The following is an 18,524-nucleotide window of genomic DNA, read 5'->3' on the forward strand; positions in this document are numbered from 1 at the left end:
GGTTTTGCCATTGTTTCATATAATCTCAGCAGATTTTCTGGAATGTATACCAGTTCTACCTTTTATAAATTATCCATCCATGAAAATACAGAATGGAGATAGAGAATTCTACCTGGGACCTTTGGGCCCCAGAAGTTTACAGTCCCAAAATAAGCAATCTCCAGATTTACCGTTGTTCAACTCTAAATCTTAGAATATTCGATTTCAAATGCAACCAGTTCTTATTATTCACAGTTACATTCCATAAAATGGCTGCAAACACTAAATCAGTGAATGCTGAGCCGCTGCTGAATCCCTGATTTGAACCGTTGCATCAGCTGATCAAGGCATAACCTTATTTAATGGGTATTTCCGCCTAAAGATGCTTTACTGTATATTGTGGACTCATGAACATTGAACTCACAGCCAACAGCGCTATGGCTCAGGGCAGAGTGAAGCATCACTAACACACGTATTTTATCCGCAAGGCACACAGGAGCCCTAGACAGCCCTTCGGCACTGTGCTTGGTGGCCATTGTAAACAACGAAATCACCAACAAAAAAAAAACCACAGAAATGTGCAGAGTGGCACTAAACAGACCTTGGAAAGGACACTTATTTACAGTATCAAGAGTTGAAACAAGGAGGCAGAGTGTCACCTTATTCCACCTCAGCTGGAAACATGCACAATGGACAACTCAAATATGTGTGGCTCTGTCATATTTATGTCACACATAAATGACCGCAGAGGCACCCCAAGTATTGATTTAGGGGTTATGAATATGTTTTAGCAGGTAGGCAAATTCACAAATATGAAATCCAAGAGTAATGATATCTGACTGCATTTCTAATCTCGTATTACTAACACAGATCTTGCATTTCCCTCATGAAATGGAACTAAAATGAATATACTATTTTAGCCATCCTAAAAACTGGTTAAGAGAAAAACTAAAGAACTAACTCCCTATCCTGACATTGGAACGTTTTTAGTTGGTTAGATATGTGAAATAACAAAGGCTGTGACCGCAGTGACCTTGTCACTTAGAATAGTAAGTTTGCTCTTATAAACTGTGCACTATACTTTACATAGCATCCTGACATAGGTGGGCTTTCATATTTCCTATGAGAACTCTACAGAGGAACACATTCACGTCTTTGTAAAAAAAAAAATGTACATGGCAAAATGGAACTAATCTTGCGGCACACGTAATGGGAAGGATCAAGATTGGCCCTGCTGGTGTCACTTGGGCTGAGTGGGAGGGGTGATTTTGACTAAGTAATTTATGTGATGATTTTTTTCTCAGCCAGGCTGCGTGAACACCACAGAAATGGATATCAGAAAATGTCGACGCTTGAAGAACCCACAAAAGGTTAAAAAGGTTCGCTAGTTGAGCTAAAGTAAAAATTTTTTATGCAAATGGCCCTTGATTTCAGCTATGCATTGCATACCCCATGCGGTTTTGTTTCTTTCCCAAAGCAAAGACCGTCTTTAATCTGTTTCTAACACTCACGACAACTTAAAAAGTAGCCATAGCTGTGGGCAGGCATGTGAAGAAACTGAGGCTAGAAAACTGTTTACCTTAAAAGCACAAAATCTGAAACCCTGCCATCTCAAGTTTGTCCAGACAGGCACGTCATGTGCGCAGGCCAATGGAGCATCCAGGGACCTTCGTGCATAATCGTCCTCCAACTGGCTTGTGTCCTCGATCTGCCTCAGAGTCACCTGGGGCAGTTGAGAAAAGTACAGATTCTTAAACTCCACCCACAAAGATTCTGACTCAGTAGGTCCACGTGGGGCTCAGCAATGTGCATCCTTACCAGGTGCCCCGGGGCTATTCTTTGCAGATGGTCTATGGACCCTATGAGTGTTGGGAAAAACACTCATATACAAGGAGGCCATTTTGGCTCAATAAAAGGACAGTCCTTCCAGCAGTGGTGACCCACAGATAGGGCAGGGCTGCCTCAGAGACAGAGTTCCCATCACTGGAGAAATTCAGGTGGAGGCTGATCATTTACTGTTGGGATGTCAGTGTGGGATTGATTGGGTGAGTGGTGGAGCTAGCTCACCCCCAAACCCCCTTCAGCTCCAGGGTGCATGATTCTGTTTCCTTGCTTCTTCTCCAGTCAGTGTATGGGGTGACGGAAGAGTCCCAGTCCCAGAGCCCCGTGCACATACCCAGTCAGCCAATCAGGAAAACTACAAAAGAGGACATTCGGAAACAGGTAAATCAGTTGACTCCCACCCTCCCAGAAGGAGATGTGGCATGTCTGAAACCCTTTTAGTGTTCATCTCTGAAACGTTAGTGAGCTTTGAGTTCCTGGAAACCACAGTGAAACCCAGCTGTGGGTGACTAGAACCTTTGAGTGCTGTGTGTGAACAACCCGTGGAAGCCTGAGAGCGAAAATGCTCTACCAAGTTCCTTCACCGGTGATGAGAGAAGGATGTAAATGAGTTATCCCAGTGCCACGGGGAGACTGCGATGGTTGGGTCTCCCCAGAAGCTGGAGCAGGGAGGGACTTGTGTTTCAGGGTCCTCAATAAAATTGTAATGTGCTTCCAGAGTAAGCTAGTCCAGGACCACTGACTTATGGCTCTGATATAAAGGGACTGTTTACGAATAAAGTAAGCTCCACTCCAAAGTCGTTTCAGTATTATTTGGTTGAATGTTATGTTTATGATGAAGAGTTAACTGGTCAACCCAAGTCAGAAGACAATAGCCAATGACATTACTCCTTTCTGGGGGTTCACTGATAATGAAGTAACTTCGAGTCTACTCCTTACCTCATGCTCTATTGGCTTCTGTGGCTGGGGCGGGGGGGGATGGAACCCCAAGGAGTTAAGCGCCTGCCCTTGGCAAGTGTATTATTGGGTGGGAATGAGGAAACAGATGTGTGGAAAACAGCTATTTGACGATTCTAGTCAAGTACACTGAGCACATGCGTGTGACGTAGGTGTGAAAGGTGTGCCGAGGAAGATCACTGGGGATTAGTCAAGCCAGGTGTTACAGTGTGTGTGTCACCTGTCCATGCTGCCGCTAAGCTTTGTAGACTAAGTACTGCCTTCAAGTTTCCCATCCCTTTGGGCATCAGGACCTCGGCTGTAGCGCAGTGCAGAGAATGTACGACCCAGGCTGAACTGTGAATCCCGATGGCACTAGAAATCTTCAACAGGGCAGAAGGGTTGCTGAAGTGCAAAAGTGCAAGGTCGAAGTCTGTCCAGAGGGGGTGCTAGGATCTTGGTAGAAATACAGGATTTGGGTTCCCGAGATGAAAGGAAACAAAGAAATTCTAGTTTGGTCTTAACACCTCTGTTATGTCTTTCCCCAGATAACGTTTTTGAATGCACAGATTGACAGACATTGTTTAAAAATGTCAAAAGTGGCTGAAAGGTATGTTTCCCTCGGTAAAATCACTACTGTCTTCTAACTTAACCAGGGAGAAATGTTACAGGGTGTGGTTAATACGTGTGTCCCATGCCGAGAGGCAGACCGGAGGCGTCCCATAAACCGACGGGTGGAAAGGCCACAGGGCCCACGGGCACAGCTTACAACTGAGACAGCAGACCTCCCCAGAGTGACGTCAAGAAATGTTCTGCTGCTGAAGCTTTTCAGGACCTTGTCAATCAAGGTCAAATGTCCTTAAAAGCTACATAATACTCTTTTGCCTTGAGCCCCTTGATTAATTTAAGTGGAATGGCTCCCTTTTCAGCTATAAAATGCCCAGATTCACTTTATAGCAGGAAAGGAATTGTGCGTTAGCCGTGCAGACAGGAGGGGACCGAAGCATCGGGAGGCGTTCGCCTCCACACACCATCAGCCACTGAACTGCATCGAATCAACTGTAAAGAGAATATCTGGCACCTGCAGCCTGGCTCCCGCACAGCATTCGCGCTACGATCTGCGCCAGGAGCTGGTTCCACTCTGTTAACTCGTGGGAGACTCAATTTTGTCAACTAAATGGTCTGTTTTTGAACTCTCAGTGAAGAGGGGAGACCACCTGGGGAATCCGTACAGAATAAATCTGATCAGGCAGCACGCAAACTGAACGTTTTTTCGTCGGTGAGCTACTGTTAAAGCGATGACCAATAAATATCTGAAGGATCAAGGGCTTAAGTCAAAGGCTAGTATTTATTGGCTCTGAGAGGAAAGTGGGTCTTTAAGCCCAGCTCACGCAGGGGGCTGGATGTGTGCTCAACCTATAAGCCTTTGCCTACTGGTCCCTTCCTTCTAGACGAATAACAAACTGAGCCTAAGAAAACCTTCCTCCACAACTCAAAGCCTGAATTAGTGCTCTGCCTCGAGGTGCCCAAGGACGTCCTGGATCAGGGTTCATGTCTTTGATGGCATCTCACATCTAGCCCAGTGTTTCTCAATGGTGTCACTGTAGACATTCTGAGCTGAATACTTCTTTGTGGCGGGAGGCTGTCCTGTGCATTGTAAGGTGTTTAGCAGCATCCCCAACCTCTGCTCACCTCACGATTGTGAGAACCAAACATGTCTGCCCACATTGCCAAATGTCCCCTGGGAGGGCAAAGTCACCCCCATTGAGCATCGCGGATACTCCTCTTTTCCCCGATGCAAATTCTTCAGGAGGTGGCCGTGGCTGGAGCTCAGCGCAGACAGAGACCGGTCATTCTTGAGTCACAGTTTCGGCCAATTGTGCAGGCTGTGGGGCCACCTCACTCCACTGTCATAAAGTGGGGCTTTGGCGCACCCCATTTAAAATTGCTTTTTAAATCTCACAGTGGTTGCCTTTGTCCCTGAGGGGAACTGGTGGGTGACATAGCTGGGATGACCTTAACTTCTTTGGTGTAAGGAATGATGAGCTACTTTCTCTATGAACAAGGGACAAGAATGGCTGTCCCAGGCTGCCATGAGGGGCGGTGCCAGCAATGCCTGCCTTCAGGGGGCACTGGAGAGTTTGCCATCCCAGGAGAGCGTGCGTAAGAGCCTCTTTCCCTGGTGCTCGCTGCTCAGGTCTAGTGGTTTTGAGCATGATGATCCAGGGGAGGGTGGGGGTGAAGCATGGAGATCCCCGACCCTAGCTCTGGAAATCTGAATTCGGTGGTTCCAGGTAGATCTAAGGAACCTGCATTTGGTGTTATGTGCAAGTGGACTGACCAGGTATCTGAGGACCAGATGAAGCCATGGTCCACCACTTAGAGCTCACCTCGAAAGGGACACCCAGCTTTATCTTATCCTTGTGCTCTTGGTGGAAGTGAGGCTCTTGCGGGTCTCAAGGAAAAGAATTTCCTGAGCCCCGCACAGGAGAACGTGGCTCTGTGGTATAGCTTATTGACAATGTACATTCATCAGCATTAAAGGGGCCCCCTCCTGACTTTCCAATGTCCCATCTCCATCTGTCTCACCGTGGAAAAAGTCCAGTCTTGTCTTCAGTAGGACCAGGACGAAGGCCACTGTGCAGAATTTCTGCTGCATATTGAAGTCCAGTGCAGTCCAGCTTCCAGCTAGCTTAGCGTGGGTTTCCAGCCATAGTCCACTGCTGTGCTGCAGTATTCAGGCCCCCCCCCCCGGAGGCCACGAGAGAGCAGGTGCATGCAGCGTGTGAGTGCGGGTCACAAGCAAGAGGGCGAGCTTCTTTGTTCCCCTGGGCTTATAACCAGGAGCTTGGGTTTGTGTTAGACCAGGTGCTTTCTCAAAATGATCGACCAACTTCTCACGTTTCCATGGGCTTTGGATTGGGTCCATTCCCCACTTGGACTGACAGGCCTCCCTGGTCCACCATCTCCCCATGGACTCCCCAAAATAATCCAACAATCGAGAAGGTATTAATTGCCTTGGTGGAGTGAGCTATAATCCCCTGGGGTGTGAGGCTGTTGCTACCTGTCTACAGCTTCCCAGTGGATTAAGCTCAGTGTCTGGCTCCTTTGCTCCCCTTTCCTTGCTAAAGACCTACAATAACAGTTGGGGTGTGAGGAAAGAGCCTGAACCAGTCGGCTCTAGGGAGGTCCACACAGGCAGGTGTACTGATAAGGTGTGCGTCTCCTCACGCAGCCACAGCGAGGGGAGGGAGCCTGGCAGGGTCCATTGTCTGTTTTATTGCCGTCAGGGGGCCCACCTGGCGCCATCCCATTTTGCTTGAGAGGCTACTCACCTTGAAGAGATTATTCCAACAGCTACTTTTCCCTCCCCAGTTTGAAACTTTCGTATGTCTCTGCCTGCAGAGACTGGACTTTATTCCCAGCAGCAATAACTGGCAACTTTTCAATGTGACACAAGGGTTTTTCATTAGAGTCACCAGGAAACTCCCAGATAGAGAGGAGGAGGGAGAGGAGCGGGTGTTAGCAGGAGATAAAGCAGCCTGGAGTCTTGGTCTGTTGCGGGCTGTGCTGGGTGGGGGCAGGGAGGCGGCACTGGCAGCTGGCCTCGGGTGCAGACTGCTCAGCCCCCCAGAGGTGAACACTGAGCTATCTCAGATGGGCACGCACATCTCCATGCAAGACCTGGCTTCCTGGCCTGCTTCAGGTGAGCCATAGTAGTCAGCCAGAAGCATCAGGGAAAAGGCCTCATCCCCCTGAGAACAAGTCCACCCCACTTTTCACTTAGTCCCCTGGGCACTGATGCCTGGACGGGTGGGAGTGTTGATGGTTGTGAAAGTCCTGTCCTAAAAAGGCAGGAGTCAGGGTTGGGTCAAAGGGTGCTGCCAGACCCAGTCAGGAAGGGAATAAGGGAACTCTGCAAACTAAACGGGTAGAGCAGAACAGTTTAGGGCTGGGTGTGGAGCCAGCCCTTGGGTTTGGATCCTCCCTCTGCAAAGGGGAGAGAGCAGCAATACTTAGCTTACAGGGTTAATGAGTTAACCCACCGCATGAGCTTGGTCCAGTCCTTGGCACTAGCCACACATACCGTGAATGTGAGTGATTATTATTATTATTATCCAGTGTGGGGATAAACAGTGCTTTGGAAAGGAACAAGTTCAAGGACATGAGATAGAATGAACTGGGTTCTGAAGAACAGACGAAGGGCAGGCTGAGGAGTGAGGCCGGACCTACAGGTGGCAGCTTTGTGCCCGTGTAACTCTTTCCTCTTTCTTCCCAGTCTCCTAAACAGAGAGCCCCGCCCTGCACACGGCCTAAGGCTGGCCCTGCCGTCCGCATGTCTGTCCCGCTTGGCTGCCAATAATGTGGTGCCTTTGGGGAGGGTGAGGCCGTGCATGAAGAGGCTGGCTCTTCACAGATTTTCTCTGGTCCACTCAGTTTCAACTATTCCTCCCCATTGTCCCCACAAGTGGTTAAATGTTTCCGAAACGCCAACATCCTGGCAACCAAACTACATTTCCTAGGCTGCCTTTTATAGCTGCAAAGAACAGTACAAAAGCCAGTCTGAGGTGTTACCTAATTTTTGTATCAGGAAGTACGGTCCCTGCACACACAAATGAATTCTCCAGATAAATAAAGCTTAACACTTGAAGCTTTTTATCCGTGCTCTTGTAAATGAGAATCTGTCTCCATTGTGGTTCACGTGCTTGCCTTCTTGAAGAAAGGACACACGTTTCAGTTCATTTTTCTGGATGGCTCAGGGTCAGTGTTCTTACACTGCACTTTAAAATTCTGTCAGTGTTCAGGGTCTTAAAAGTGCCACAAACGACTCCCCTTTCCCCATGGCCCCAGGCCATTATATCCTTTGAGTCTCTGTTTCTGCTTTTTAGTGGTTGGATTATATTCTTGTTCCTGTCAACCTACTTGTCTCCAGTAGCCCTTCCTGCTCCCTTAGCAACTCCCATTGCCAATCTGTGGCAGACCATGTGTAGCAGGTAGCTATTGCTGCGTAACAAAACACCTCAAAAATGTAGTGGCTTCAGACAACAGGCAACTCATTGCTGCTCACGTGTCTCTGTGCCAGCTGCCTCTGCTGGGCTCCCCCAGGTGTCCGTGTGCAGCTGTGCATTGGGTAGGCAGCCCGGTGATCTTGGCCGGGCTGTCCCACATGTTTGGCTTCAGCTGCTTTAGAATGACCTCAGCTGGGACAACTGGGCTCACACAGTCCCCTATCCTCCAACAGGCTAGTTTAACTTGTTCACATGGGGACAGCAGGATTCCAAGAGACAGAACAAAAGCATGTCCAGTCTCTTGAAGCTTGGAACTGGCACTCAGTCACTTCTGCTGCACTTTATTGGCTAAAGCAAGTGACAAGTTGAGACCAGATTCGAGGCCTAGGGAAACAGACTTCATTTTTTCGACATTGGTCTACTACACTCGGAAATCAAATAACCGAGTTCCTTAGCCTTAAGCCCAACGCAAGAGTCTTCACTGAGAGATGCACTCTTATGAATAACAGACAATGAGCCTTGAGGCATAGAGCTTATTTCACTGTGGAAAGATGCCCTTGTGCTCACATGTCTGACTGTATTCTCTCAACAATTTAAGTTGCTCAATAAAAGAGGTCTTACTCCTCTTCATGAGGGTCCTCGAGGAACCCCTTCTTTATTCACCCAAGACTTACAGCACTGGACAGACCAACTCTGAGAATGCAAAAATTTACATTTCAGTTCCAAATGTTCTGGAAAGTCTCCGTGTTTGCTGGGTGTCCCCAGAGACTTCTCCCCATCTGCAGTGGCCCTGCAGGAATCACACCAGACTGCCACACACGGAGATATCAAGTTGTGTCCTTGTGTATCTGCTCTGGTGCTCGGCTCATCCTCACCCTTCCCAGGGAGCATCTGTGCCTCACAGCTGATGGCTGAATTGATTTTTTATCATCATCTCGCCTGTCTCAAGATTGCTGCTGCTCCCTGAAATCGGATGCTGTTTCCTCCTCTGCCTCCTGACCCTCTGTGATCATGAAGTGTAATTAATAAAATGAGATAAGACAGCAAGGGACTGTGTACCCTAAGGGTCTATTAAAAACCTGCAAGGGTGATAGAAGTCTGTGAGCTTAATGTCTAATGATAGTTTCAGGGAAGAGGGAAAAAAACAGGAGCCAAGGAGGTCATTACAACTTCACTTTTATGGGATTCCAGAGACTGCAGGGTTCTTGCTCATCTTTTCTCCCCGCCCATCTTAGGTGACAGAATAGAAAATATCCGAGGTAACATTGTAGCCAAGGTGATTGCCTTTCGATGGTGATCTAGGAAGGCTGGTATACCTGGCCTTGCACGTGCTCTTCTTTCCAAGGGGCTGACTTCACCTGCCCATCCCTCACTCATCCTGGGATTCTCTACTGAATATATTGTCTCTGAATGACCTGCAGTTAAGGAGTTCTTTCTTTATAGTCTCTGCCCTCCCTCACCTTCTGCAATGTGAAAAACGAATTAGATTAATGAACTCATGAGAACTAAACTTTCTTCTTTCCTCTCTGCAATGCCGCTCCACTTTTTGTTTCCCTTTCTAATTGGACCCTCTTCCTGTCTGGTTTTTTTTTAATCCTCATCCAAGGACATGCATATTGCTTTTAGAGAGAGGGAAGGAAGGGAAAGAGAGAAGGAGAGAAACATCAATGCAAGAGAGAAACGTCCATTGGTTGCCTCTCTCATATGAGCCCTGACTGGATACCAAATCTGGGACCCACGCACATGTCCTGACCAGGAATCAAACCTCCAACCTTTCAGTTAATTGGATGATACTCCAACCAACTAAACCATGGTGAAATGAGAGTCACATGTATTCATGTAAGAATTGACTATGGCTGCTTTTGTGCAAAAAAAAAAAGCTGAGTAGTTGCAACAGGCACCATCTGGCCCTCAAAGCCTAAAATATTTATTATCTGGGTCTTCCAGAAAGTTCGCCTACCCCTGCTCTAGAGAAAACTGAATGTACCAGAGGAAAGAAGCCAGATCCCTCGTTTTGAGCTCTAGTGGAAAGACTGGCAAGCCACCCAGTGACCCGACAATGAAGCCCATGAGTGGGCTTGTCCTGTCCACACACACACACACACACACACACACACACGTGGAGTCTCCAAACAGATTTCAGTGCCTCACTCTTAAGCACAAATGGATGTCCACAGGTTTTCCAGACGCTCAAGAAAAACCCCAACAAGAAGAAGTAAATCAAAACCAACAAAAGAGGGAACTTGGAGGAACCAAAAACTACTGAAGAAACTGAAAATAAAAATAGAGAATAATATCCTCAGAAGTATGAGAAGTTCCATCCATAAAACAAGAACCAGATACTATGGTAAAGAAGAATGAGCTCTGGAAATTAATGGAAAACTTTGGAAACTCTGGAAGAAAATGATGGCTCAAATTAAAACAATAAAGAGAAAGTTTGGAAGAACTGTCAAAAAGACAAAAAGATGAAAAATGGGGAAAAAAATTAGGAAAATTAGATCGTCAATCAATTCAAGATGTCCAAGATATAACTAAAAACAATTATAGAAAGGAAAAATAAATGTCATGACACTAGCAAAGAAGTAATGTTTATGAGAAATATATCACATATTGTCCTCAGCACAGGGAACCAAAAACAACCAGTTTCAGGGTCGTCGTGAAATATCAGAGCACTATAACAAGAAAGAGAAGATTCTAAGTTTCCAAAGAAAAAAGAAACTGTTTAGAATCAAAATGGATCCAGACTTCTCAATAGTAACACTGAAGAGAGAGAGAGAAGGAAAGAAAAGAAAAAAAAAGTAGATGAATACCTTCAAAATTTGGACAGAAAGTTAGTTTTAACCTTGGGTTCCACAGCCAACACTATAATTCTTAGGCGACTATTAAAGGATATGCTTCAACACAACCAGGGAGGAAAACCAATAGACAGACATGGAACCCAGGAAACAAGGGCTTCAACACGAACAGGGAGGAAGACTCAGGATGAGGATTTTGCGTGAAGCCTGTGGAGCAACAGTCCAGATTGGAGCAGGAGGATTCAACACTTCAGGGGCAGGGAGGTAAAATGGCCTGATTACCTGATGTGTTTAAGCTACAGAAAAATTACTGCTAGACGTTCCACATATTTGTAGGAACACTTGAAATAAGCAATATGTTACTTTGCTCAGCAGTAAACAACTGGTACAGTAATGTGGATACTTACTATTGATTTAACAAAAATTGTTCTATAAGTCTTGGAGGATCATGGAAATAAATGTTAGGAGAGTTGGGAACTAGTGAGCAGAAAGTTAAATGCTCATCTAAAACTGAGGATGAAGAGCAGGTATAAAAACATATAATTTAAAAATATACAGGTAGGTCCTGGCTGGTGTAGCTCAGTGGATTGAGTGCGGGCCTGCAAACCAAAGGATCGCAGTTCAATTTCCAGTCAGGGCACATGCCTGGTTTGCGGGCCAATTCCCGGCAGGGGACGCACAAGAGGCAACCACACATTGTTATTTCTCTCCCTCTCTCCTTCCCTTGCCCTCTAAAGATAAATAACTAAAATCTTTTTTTTTAATATACAGATAAATGCTAAAAGAAACAGAAGGGTAGAAAGTGGATGCCCCTGTGAGAAGGGATAGAAGGAAATAAAAACGTCACTACTGCTTTCTTTGTACATGAAAATTATTTAGTATTATTTTATTGTTCTAACTATATCCATGCATTTTGATAAAGTTTTGCTTACAAAGATTTATGTGGCTATTTACATTATAACAAGAAAAACTAAGTTGTTTTTTGGGAAAAATGCTTATAATATATTAACTCCTGTGGCCTGCCAGGATTTTAACATCTTTCAAGCTGGAAGTGCTGGGCTGGGAGCCTGGAGGAAGCGCAGCGTGCTCTGGGTGTCCCACACGCCTAGAGACCCATACTATGTCTGTCGGAGAGCTGTTCGCGAGCAGGTGTGGACCAGTGCATCCGTAGGGCTCACGTAGCCAGAGAGGGAGGCACCCAGGCTCAGGGCGACAGTCGGTGGGAAAAAGATACAAAGCTCATCCGTGTGCTGTGACTGCAGTCGTGCAAAACGGTGTGTGCACATGACAGGGGATGAGGGCACATGCACACAGTCCCGTTTGTCAGAAGTGGGAGTGGCGGTCATTTTTCCCTTTTCATTTAGAAGGATGATATGACTGATAGAATGTTTGTGCGAGACAGAAAAACGTTTTTGCAGGAAATCAGTGGTGTTCTTTGCTCTGCTTTCCCCACGCAGCTTAATTGCTTACACGGAGCAGTACGTGGAGTACGACCCCTTGATCACGCCAGCCGAGCCGTCCAATCCCTGGACCAGTGACGATACCACTTTATGGGACATGGAGAGGAGGTAAAAATAAAGATAATTTTAATAACAATAATATTTGGGAGTGGGAGAGATGTGGAAAACAACCAGAAGATCGTACGATTACATGACCCCCTACCTTAATTTGACTTCATCAACTTGAACGGAAACCCCTCAAGTACTGCCCTCCCCCCACTAAGTTCTGCTTACTTGTGGTTTCTGCCTCCTGATAGTTTGGCTTCTGTGTGGACCCTTGTGCCTTCCCTCTGCCCTCCCTCTGACCCTTTGGATATCACAACAGGGACAGTCCCTCACATTTCTTAGCTCTGATTGCCAGAGGATAAGAATCTATTGGCTAAATAGTTTTATATATATATATGGCAGTAGCAACGGTAATAGTACATGTCTTACGTGGAATCCCACAATGAGTAAACATTATTATTATTCTTCCCGTTGAACAGATGAGAAAACTGGGGCACAGAGAAGTTTCTGAACTTGCTCAAGGTCACATAGTGAGTAGGTGGCAGAGTTAGTATTGGACCCAGACAGAGGGCACCAGAGCTGTGGTTTCCATCACGGGTCTTTCATCACCTGCAGGGGCATCCAGGAGCCTCTCACCGTGAGGGAAGCCAGTGTGTTTTCTCACTGGCTGAGGGACCAGAGCCCAGAGGGACCAGGACCACATTCCCAGTTACAGAATGAAACACACAGACAAGTAGTCTGCTGCGGCCTGCCTGGGCCCCTCAGCCCTTCTGTCCCTTGTTTCTTTATGTCTCTCTCCCTCACTTTCACACTTGCTCTTTTTCTGGATTCTTTGTTAAAATGGAAAAACTTTATAAAAAGTAGTAAAAGGCATAGGTGCTTGTTCCAACAGTTGAAACTACTCAAACATACACAGTAAAGAAAGTTCTCTCTTCCTCCAACCCAATCTCATTTTCTAGAGAGGACTTTGTGTAGAGTCTGATGCCATGTTCCGCAAAATGCACCAGGGCACCCTGAGCCACTGCAGGGACCTCACAGGGTCACCACAGGACAGTCTCAATCTCTGAGGGAAGCGCAAGGATGTATGGCGTGTGGCAGGTGCTGCATCAGCTCCTAGTTAAGGTCGTCCACCGATTCCAACGTTAGGTCCCCTTCTATTCCCTCCAGTGGTGTCCCGTCTTTGTAAATCTGGGTTTTCAGAGCAGTCGGCCGTGAAGAAAGCAAGTACTGGGCAAACATCAGCGTGGCACCGGAACCCAGGGCGTCAGGGTCCAGCGCCGTTCCAAAGGTTAAGATGTGCCGTGCTCAGCAGCTCACGTGTGCCTGTTTAGGAATGAAGTAAATATCTTCATTGTCCTGTCCACCATACAGGCACTTCAAATAGCTGCTCACTTGTTCGAAAGTAAATATGTATCAAGTTCTGTGGACCTGACTTTTTAATAAGTAAACATGCCCTGCATCGTTCCTTCTAATCCGATCCAAGAACTTAAATCTTTTTTTAACTCAGGATGTTTTCTCCCCATTTTTTAAATCACTGTTATGCCTTTTTTCCATTCTAGATTCTCTTTTCAGAAAGTCCTTTTGTAGGAATTGTGGGGCCTCTGGGATGGAGCAACCGTGTCTCTTATCTTTTCTCGATTACCCTTTTTATTCTACACTCAAGGATAGAATTCCTTGAGTTACTCTTCAGCATCACCAGTTTCGTTTTCAGCGATGTCCATTCTGTGATGTTTATACTTGAGTGTTTCTTTTCCCTCCAGGTGTTGGGAGGGGCGATGACGGCCTTGCTTTTCATTTCCAGGAATTCTTACTCTCCCGACTCCTTTGTCTCAGGGGCCTGTGTGATGTTTATCCCCTTGCATCCCCCCCGAGCGTGGGATACAGAATTTTTTCCCATATTTCTCTCCTCAATTCCTGCAGCTTAGCCTGCTTCCCAGGGGGTTGCTGATCAGCGAAGTGTTGTTTCTTGACATTGTTTCATTGCTGCAGTCACTGATCAGAGCAGAGCCATCTTTTCATATACCCCCAAATTTGGGGGACTGCAGGTTTTCATAAATGAAGGTCTTCACTTTCCACTCTGGGTATGTATTGGACTCACCTGGGGCATTTCTGAAAAAGAAAAAAAAGAAAAAAAAATATATATATATATATACCATTGCCCAGTTCCCTCCCCGGACCAATTAAATCGGCATTTCTGGAAATAAGGAGGCACTGCTATTTTTTTGTATCTCCCCAAGTGATTCTGGTGTGCAGCCCTGGTCCAGATGGACTATGTCAGTTGCTGGGGAGGGTTCCCTCAACAACCGTGTGGGTCACTGGTTCTCAAAACACAGGGTGGTCAGAATCACCTCGGATGCTCCTTAAAAATACAGCTGCCCTTGGTGGGGGGGGGGGGGTTCTGGGTCTCTGTGGTTTCAGCAAACTTTACAGGCAATTCCGAGGCATAGCACAGTTTGAAAATTCCAGGTGTGGTTTGCAGAGTTCCCCCCAGCAGGCTGTCCTCTGAGCAGTTCTTGTGACCTCCCCTGAGTATATTAATGGGAAGGCACAGATCATCTCCCGAGGTTCCTCTGCAGGTCCCGGCTATGCGGCCCAAGAACAGGCTGAAAGACTGGGTCCTCTCTCAGAGTGGGACTGCTGACTGTGGGTGTGCGTGAGTAGTAGAGCCGCACCTTCCCTTAATGACATCCCTGCAGCCAAGCGCTCTGCTCCCAAGCCCTGATGGGGTTTCTGACAAAGTTCTTCAGTTTCCTCCACACAGTGCTCCCCAGTAAGTCTGCTCTTTCTCCCGCTGAGGGACCTTAGGGGAACCCGGTCACATCTGCAGAAGCCAAGAGAAACAGGCAAAAGCTGGCGTGTCTTTAGAAGTCTCCCTGCTTTGCCGAGGTGCCTTCTCCCCCTGTATTTGCTGTTCCGCTGCAGGTTACGGCAGCACTACCTGGCTTTAGTGCTGTATTAACGCTGTATTAAACCCTTTGTTTCAGAGACCCTCTCTGCCATGGGGAGACCGTGGTCCTCATGTCTGAGTCTCTTCCTCCTGCCCCCTGTCCAATGCCCACTGACAGCTCCTGCCTTCGGTTCTACTGCTCAGAGCCTGGGGTTGTCCCAGGCTTCTGTTGGGGACATCCAGCAACTTTACTCTCAGACTGACCCGCTGAAATCACAAGCAGCTCTCAATCAGTTGTCACCAGTTCAGCTCAGCTGTGTCACCCCTCCCTGGGATTTCTCATAGTTTGTCATCTGCTCATAGAAAGTTTCTTTAACCTTGACATACTGTAGTTTTCTGGTTCGTTTGGTTTTGTTCCCCTGAGCGCCAGACTCCTGCCTGTCCTCTGTTCCTGGACCACTTTCCCAGACCCACACGTGGCTGACTCCTCTTCTCATTCACGTCTCACTCGGCACTGGTGTCCCTTCCTCAGAAAGGTCATCCGTGACCACCTAATCCGTAGTGGCCACCCCGTCCATCCGCTCATTCTGTACCACATCCTTTCCTCCTGGTTCTCTTTCTGAAGCACTTAAAACTATTTCAGCACCTTCACTTAGGCCTGGCACATAGTAGGCATTCAAAAAGTATATGTTGAATGGATGATAGACAGAGTAGTGACTCTTTCTTTGGCCACCTCATTGGTATTGGGGAAAGGAGGGAGAGGTAAGTACATGAACTTGATTCACCATGATAACGCTGGGATTCCCTTTTTCTTTCTTGAAAGTCAACAAAGAAGCACATGATAGTTTGGGGAAATGGTGGTCACCTGACCTGTTGGTTTATTCCAATGTGTCAGCACTTCGACCCCAGGGGGGTGCCACCTGCCCCTACAACCGGTGCTCTGGTCGCCCTTACTGTCCCGTCCACCTTCGAGAAGAATCAGGTTATCAGCTACAAGTAAAAAGGAGGAGAAGCTGTGGACACCTGTTTCTTCTCCCAGGTGGACATTCTCAGCCACTCAAATGCTGGCAGTGACCAGGGACTGTCCCTGGAGGAGCACAGGTGGGCGTCTGTGCCCATGTCCCGCTCCAGCCAAGAGATGGTTCCTGTCCATGGAACAAAGGCCCGCGACGACCAGTATCATAAGCCATTTTTCTTAGTTTAATGCAAGGAATCTATTTTGAGAACCTACTGTGGGCTGTGTCCCGAGCTGGGAGGTCAGTGAATCGAGAGACAAACTCCTGCGGAGACCCGCCTGCCTTTGCCGTGTGCTGTTTGGGCTGCCCAGTGGGAGTCAGGAACTCAGTGAGGTCAGCGGGCACGGAGGACAAATAAGAGCTAGGAAGAGGCATCCAGCCAGCAATTAGGAAACGCTGTCGGGGGAAGGACATGTCGCCCACATCACCGTACACACTCCTTGTTGATTTCCTCTTCCTACTGTGTGAAAAGCACTATGGTGAGTGCAAAGGACATGTGGTCCCTGCCCACGGAGAGCTCACACCGCAGCTGGAGAGACAAGGACACAAACCCTTAAAATGCTAAACAATGATATAAAACTATCCTAAAAAACGTGTCATAAGGAAGCATTTCTGCACAATGGATGGAAATCAAAGGAGCTGTGAGTTCGGGGAGCATGTGTTTGAGTTGGGCCAAGGAAAATTTATTGTGCTAGTCACCTGGGGATGAATGTCTGGAGGGATGTTAATTTTCCAAATCATTTTATAACCACACAGACCATTCAGTAGTAGCAACATGCTCAAATCTGATCTTAAACCTTAAAGGGGATGATGTTTGGAAATACTCAAGTAATGCAGGCAACACACATATAGAGAAGTTTTACCCAAGAATCTTTTAATAGAATAGGTTCCAATGGTCAAATGTACTAAAAAGAAAAAGGAGCAGAGGTAAATAATGGGTATTTGAGGGAACCCACGTATTCTGGGTTGAATGAGGCACAAAAACTCTTGTCCTTCCCAGAACCTCAGAATGGGATATTATTGGAAAATAGAGCTCTTGTAGATGCAATCAACTAAGACGAGGCCATACTGGCATAGGGCAGGCTCCTACTCCAATGTGACTGGAGTCTTTGTATGAGGAGAATATAGAGACACAGACTCCCAGGGACACCATGCGACAGTGGAGACAGAGATTGGAGCGATGCACATGCAAGCCAAGGAGTGCTAGGTATTGCTGGCAGCACCAGAAACTAACAGAAAGCCACAAAACAGATTCTCCCCAGGGGCTTCCAGGGAGAGGTGACCCTGCCAGCACCTTGACTTCAGACTTCCAGCCTCCAGAGCTGTGAGAGAATAATTTTCTTCTCTTTTAAACCACCCTGTTTGTTGGCACTTTGTTGCAGTAACCTTAGGAAACCACCTCACCAGGGCATCCTGTCTCTCCAGACCTTGTTTCTGCTGAAGGCTGCTGTCCTTGCAGATTTCTGGATGTCCCAATCTCTGTCCTAGGCCTCTGATTTTCCATGTAGCATGACAACCCAAGCTTTCTGGCCCACTCCCAAAATTCTGGCCCTTCTCCCACCCCTGCCACCCCTAATGAACCTGGAGGAGTGAATGAGAGCTCTTAGCTTAAGTACCAGAATGTAGTGACACCAATGGTGGGTATGTGTCCAAGAGGCAATCATGACAAACACAGAGAGACTCTCCATACCTGGTGTCTGGGCACAGCCTTTGATCAGGGTGCAGCTGCCACCAACACTGTCCCCGCAGAGCCCTGCCACCTTGGCTAGCAAAGAGCAGGTGGTTGAGCCCATCCCAGGTGACAGCATGACCCTGGAAGCAAGAGATAATATCTCACAGCTCTCTGGGGCTTACATTTGTTGCTGGCCTCAAGCCCAGGGGGATTTCTTTACTAACAGGACGTTTTGTCTCCTGGAACTTTATCCAGTGGGATTGGTTCTGTGACTTGAGTTTGAGAGAATCCACACCCATCATCTTGGTTCATTGTAGAAAGCTCAGCTTGGTGCTTTGGCAGGGATTTTCCAGGGAATTCCCCATTGGTTCACCTGGTGGACTTAGTCTTCTACTGAGACTCCACAGGGCCAAGCTGGAGATGGAGAGTGGTGCACCGGAACTTCCTGAGCCACAGCACGTAACCTCAGACCTAGAATACCCTGCTGCTGCTGGTTACGTCTAACGGTGCAGACACAGGAGGGCTGGCCTTGCGTCATGTACCACCGCAGCTCTGCTTTCACGTGGTAGCCACTAGCCACCTGAGGCGACTTAAATTTAAACTTTAATTCTTTAAAATTAAATATTCCATTTCCTGGTCACACTGCCCACACACCAAGTTCTCAAGAGCTCCCTGTGGCTAGTGGCTACCATGTGGGAGGTCACAGACAAGGACTATTCCTGTCATCACAGAAAGGTCTTTGGGGCAGCACTGGTCTAGAGCTACTTATTTTCCCAAACCTTTCAACACATGTTTTTATTTTTCTTTACTAAGTGTAATTTTTTAATATACTTTATTGATTATGCTATTACAGTTATCCCATTCCCCCCCTTCATTTCCCTCC

General features: G+C 47.1%; 1 protein-coding gene across 13 annotated transcripts in view; it reads left to right on the plus strand.

Moving 5' to 3' along the window:
- RGS6 (regulator of G protein signaling 6) overlaps nucleotides 1-18,524 on the plus strand; it is a 483,104-nt gene that overhangs the window by 414,274 nt on the left and 50,306 nt on the right. For 12 of the 13 annotated variants that reach the window (XM_037127608.2, XM_053673229.1, XM_037127515.2 and 9 more), the window contains 4 exons: nucleotides 1,284-1,358; nucleotides 2,104-2,202; nucleotides 3,306-3,367; nucleotides 12,019-12,129. In XM_037127608.2, coding sequence (XP_036983503.1) covers nucleotides 1,284-1,358; nucleotides 2,104-2,202; nucleotides 3,306-3,367; nucleotides 12,019-12,129 — 347 coding nt within the window. The remainder of the gene's footprint in view (nucleotides 1-1,283; nucleotides 1,359-2,103; nucleotides 2,203-3,305; nucleotides 3,368-12,018; nucleotides 12,130-18,524) is intronic. The other variant, XM_053673234.1, reaches the window with a different exon arrangement.

Source organism: Artibeus jamaicensis, unplaced genomic scaffold, assembly GCF_021234435.1.
Source record: "Artibeus jamaicensis isolate MK-2021 breed Jamaican fruit bat unplaced genomic scaffold, CSHL_Jam_final contig_851, whole genome shotgun sequence".
Classification (NCBI taxonomy): domain Eukaryota; kingdom Metazoa; phylum Chordata; class Mammalia; order Chiroptera; family Phyllostomidae; genus Artibeus; species Artibeus jamaicensis.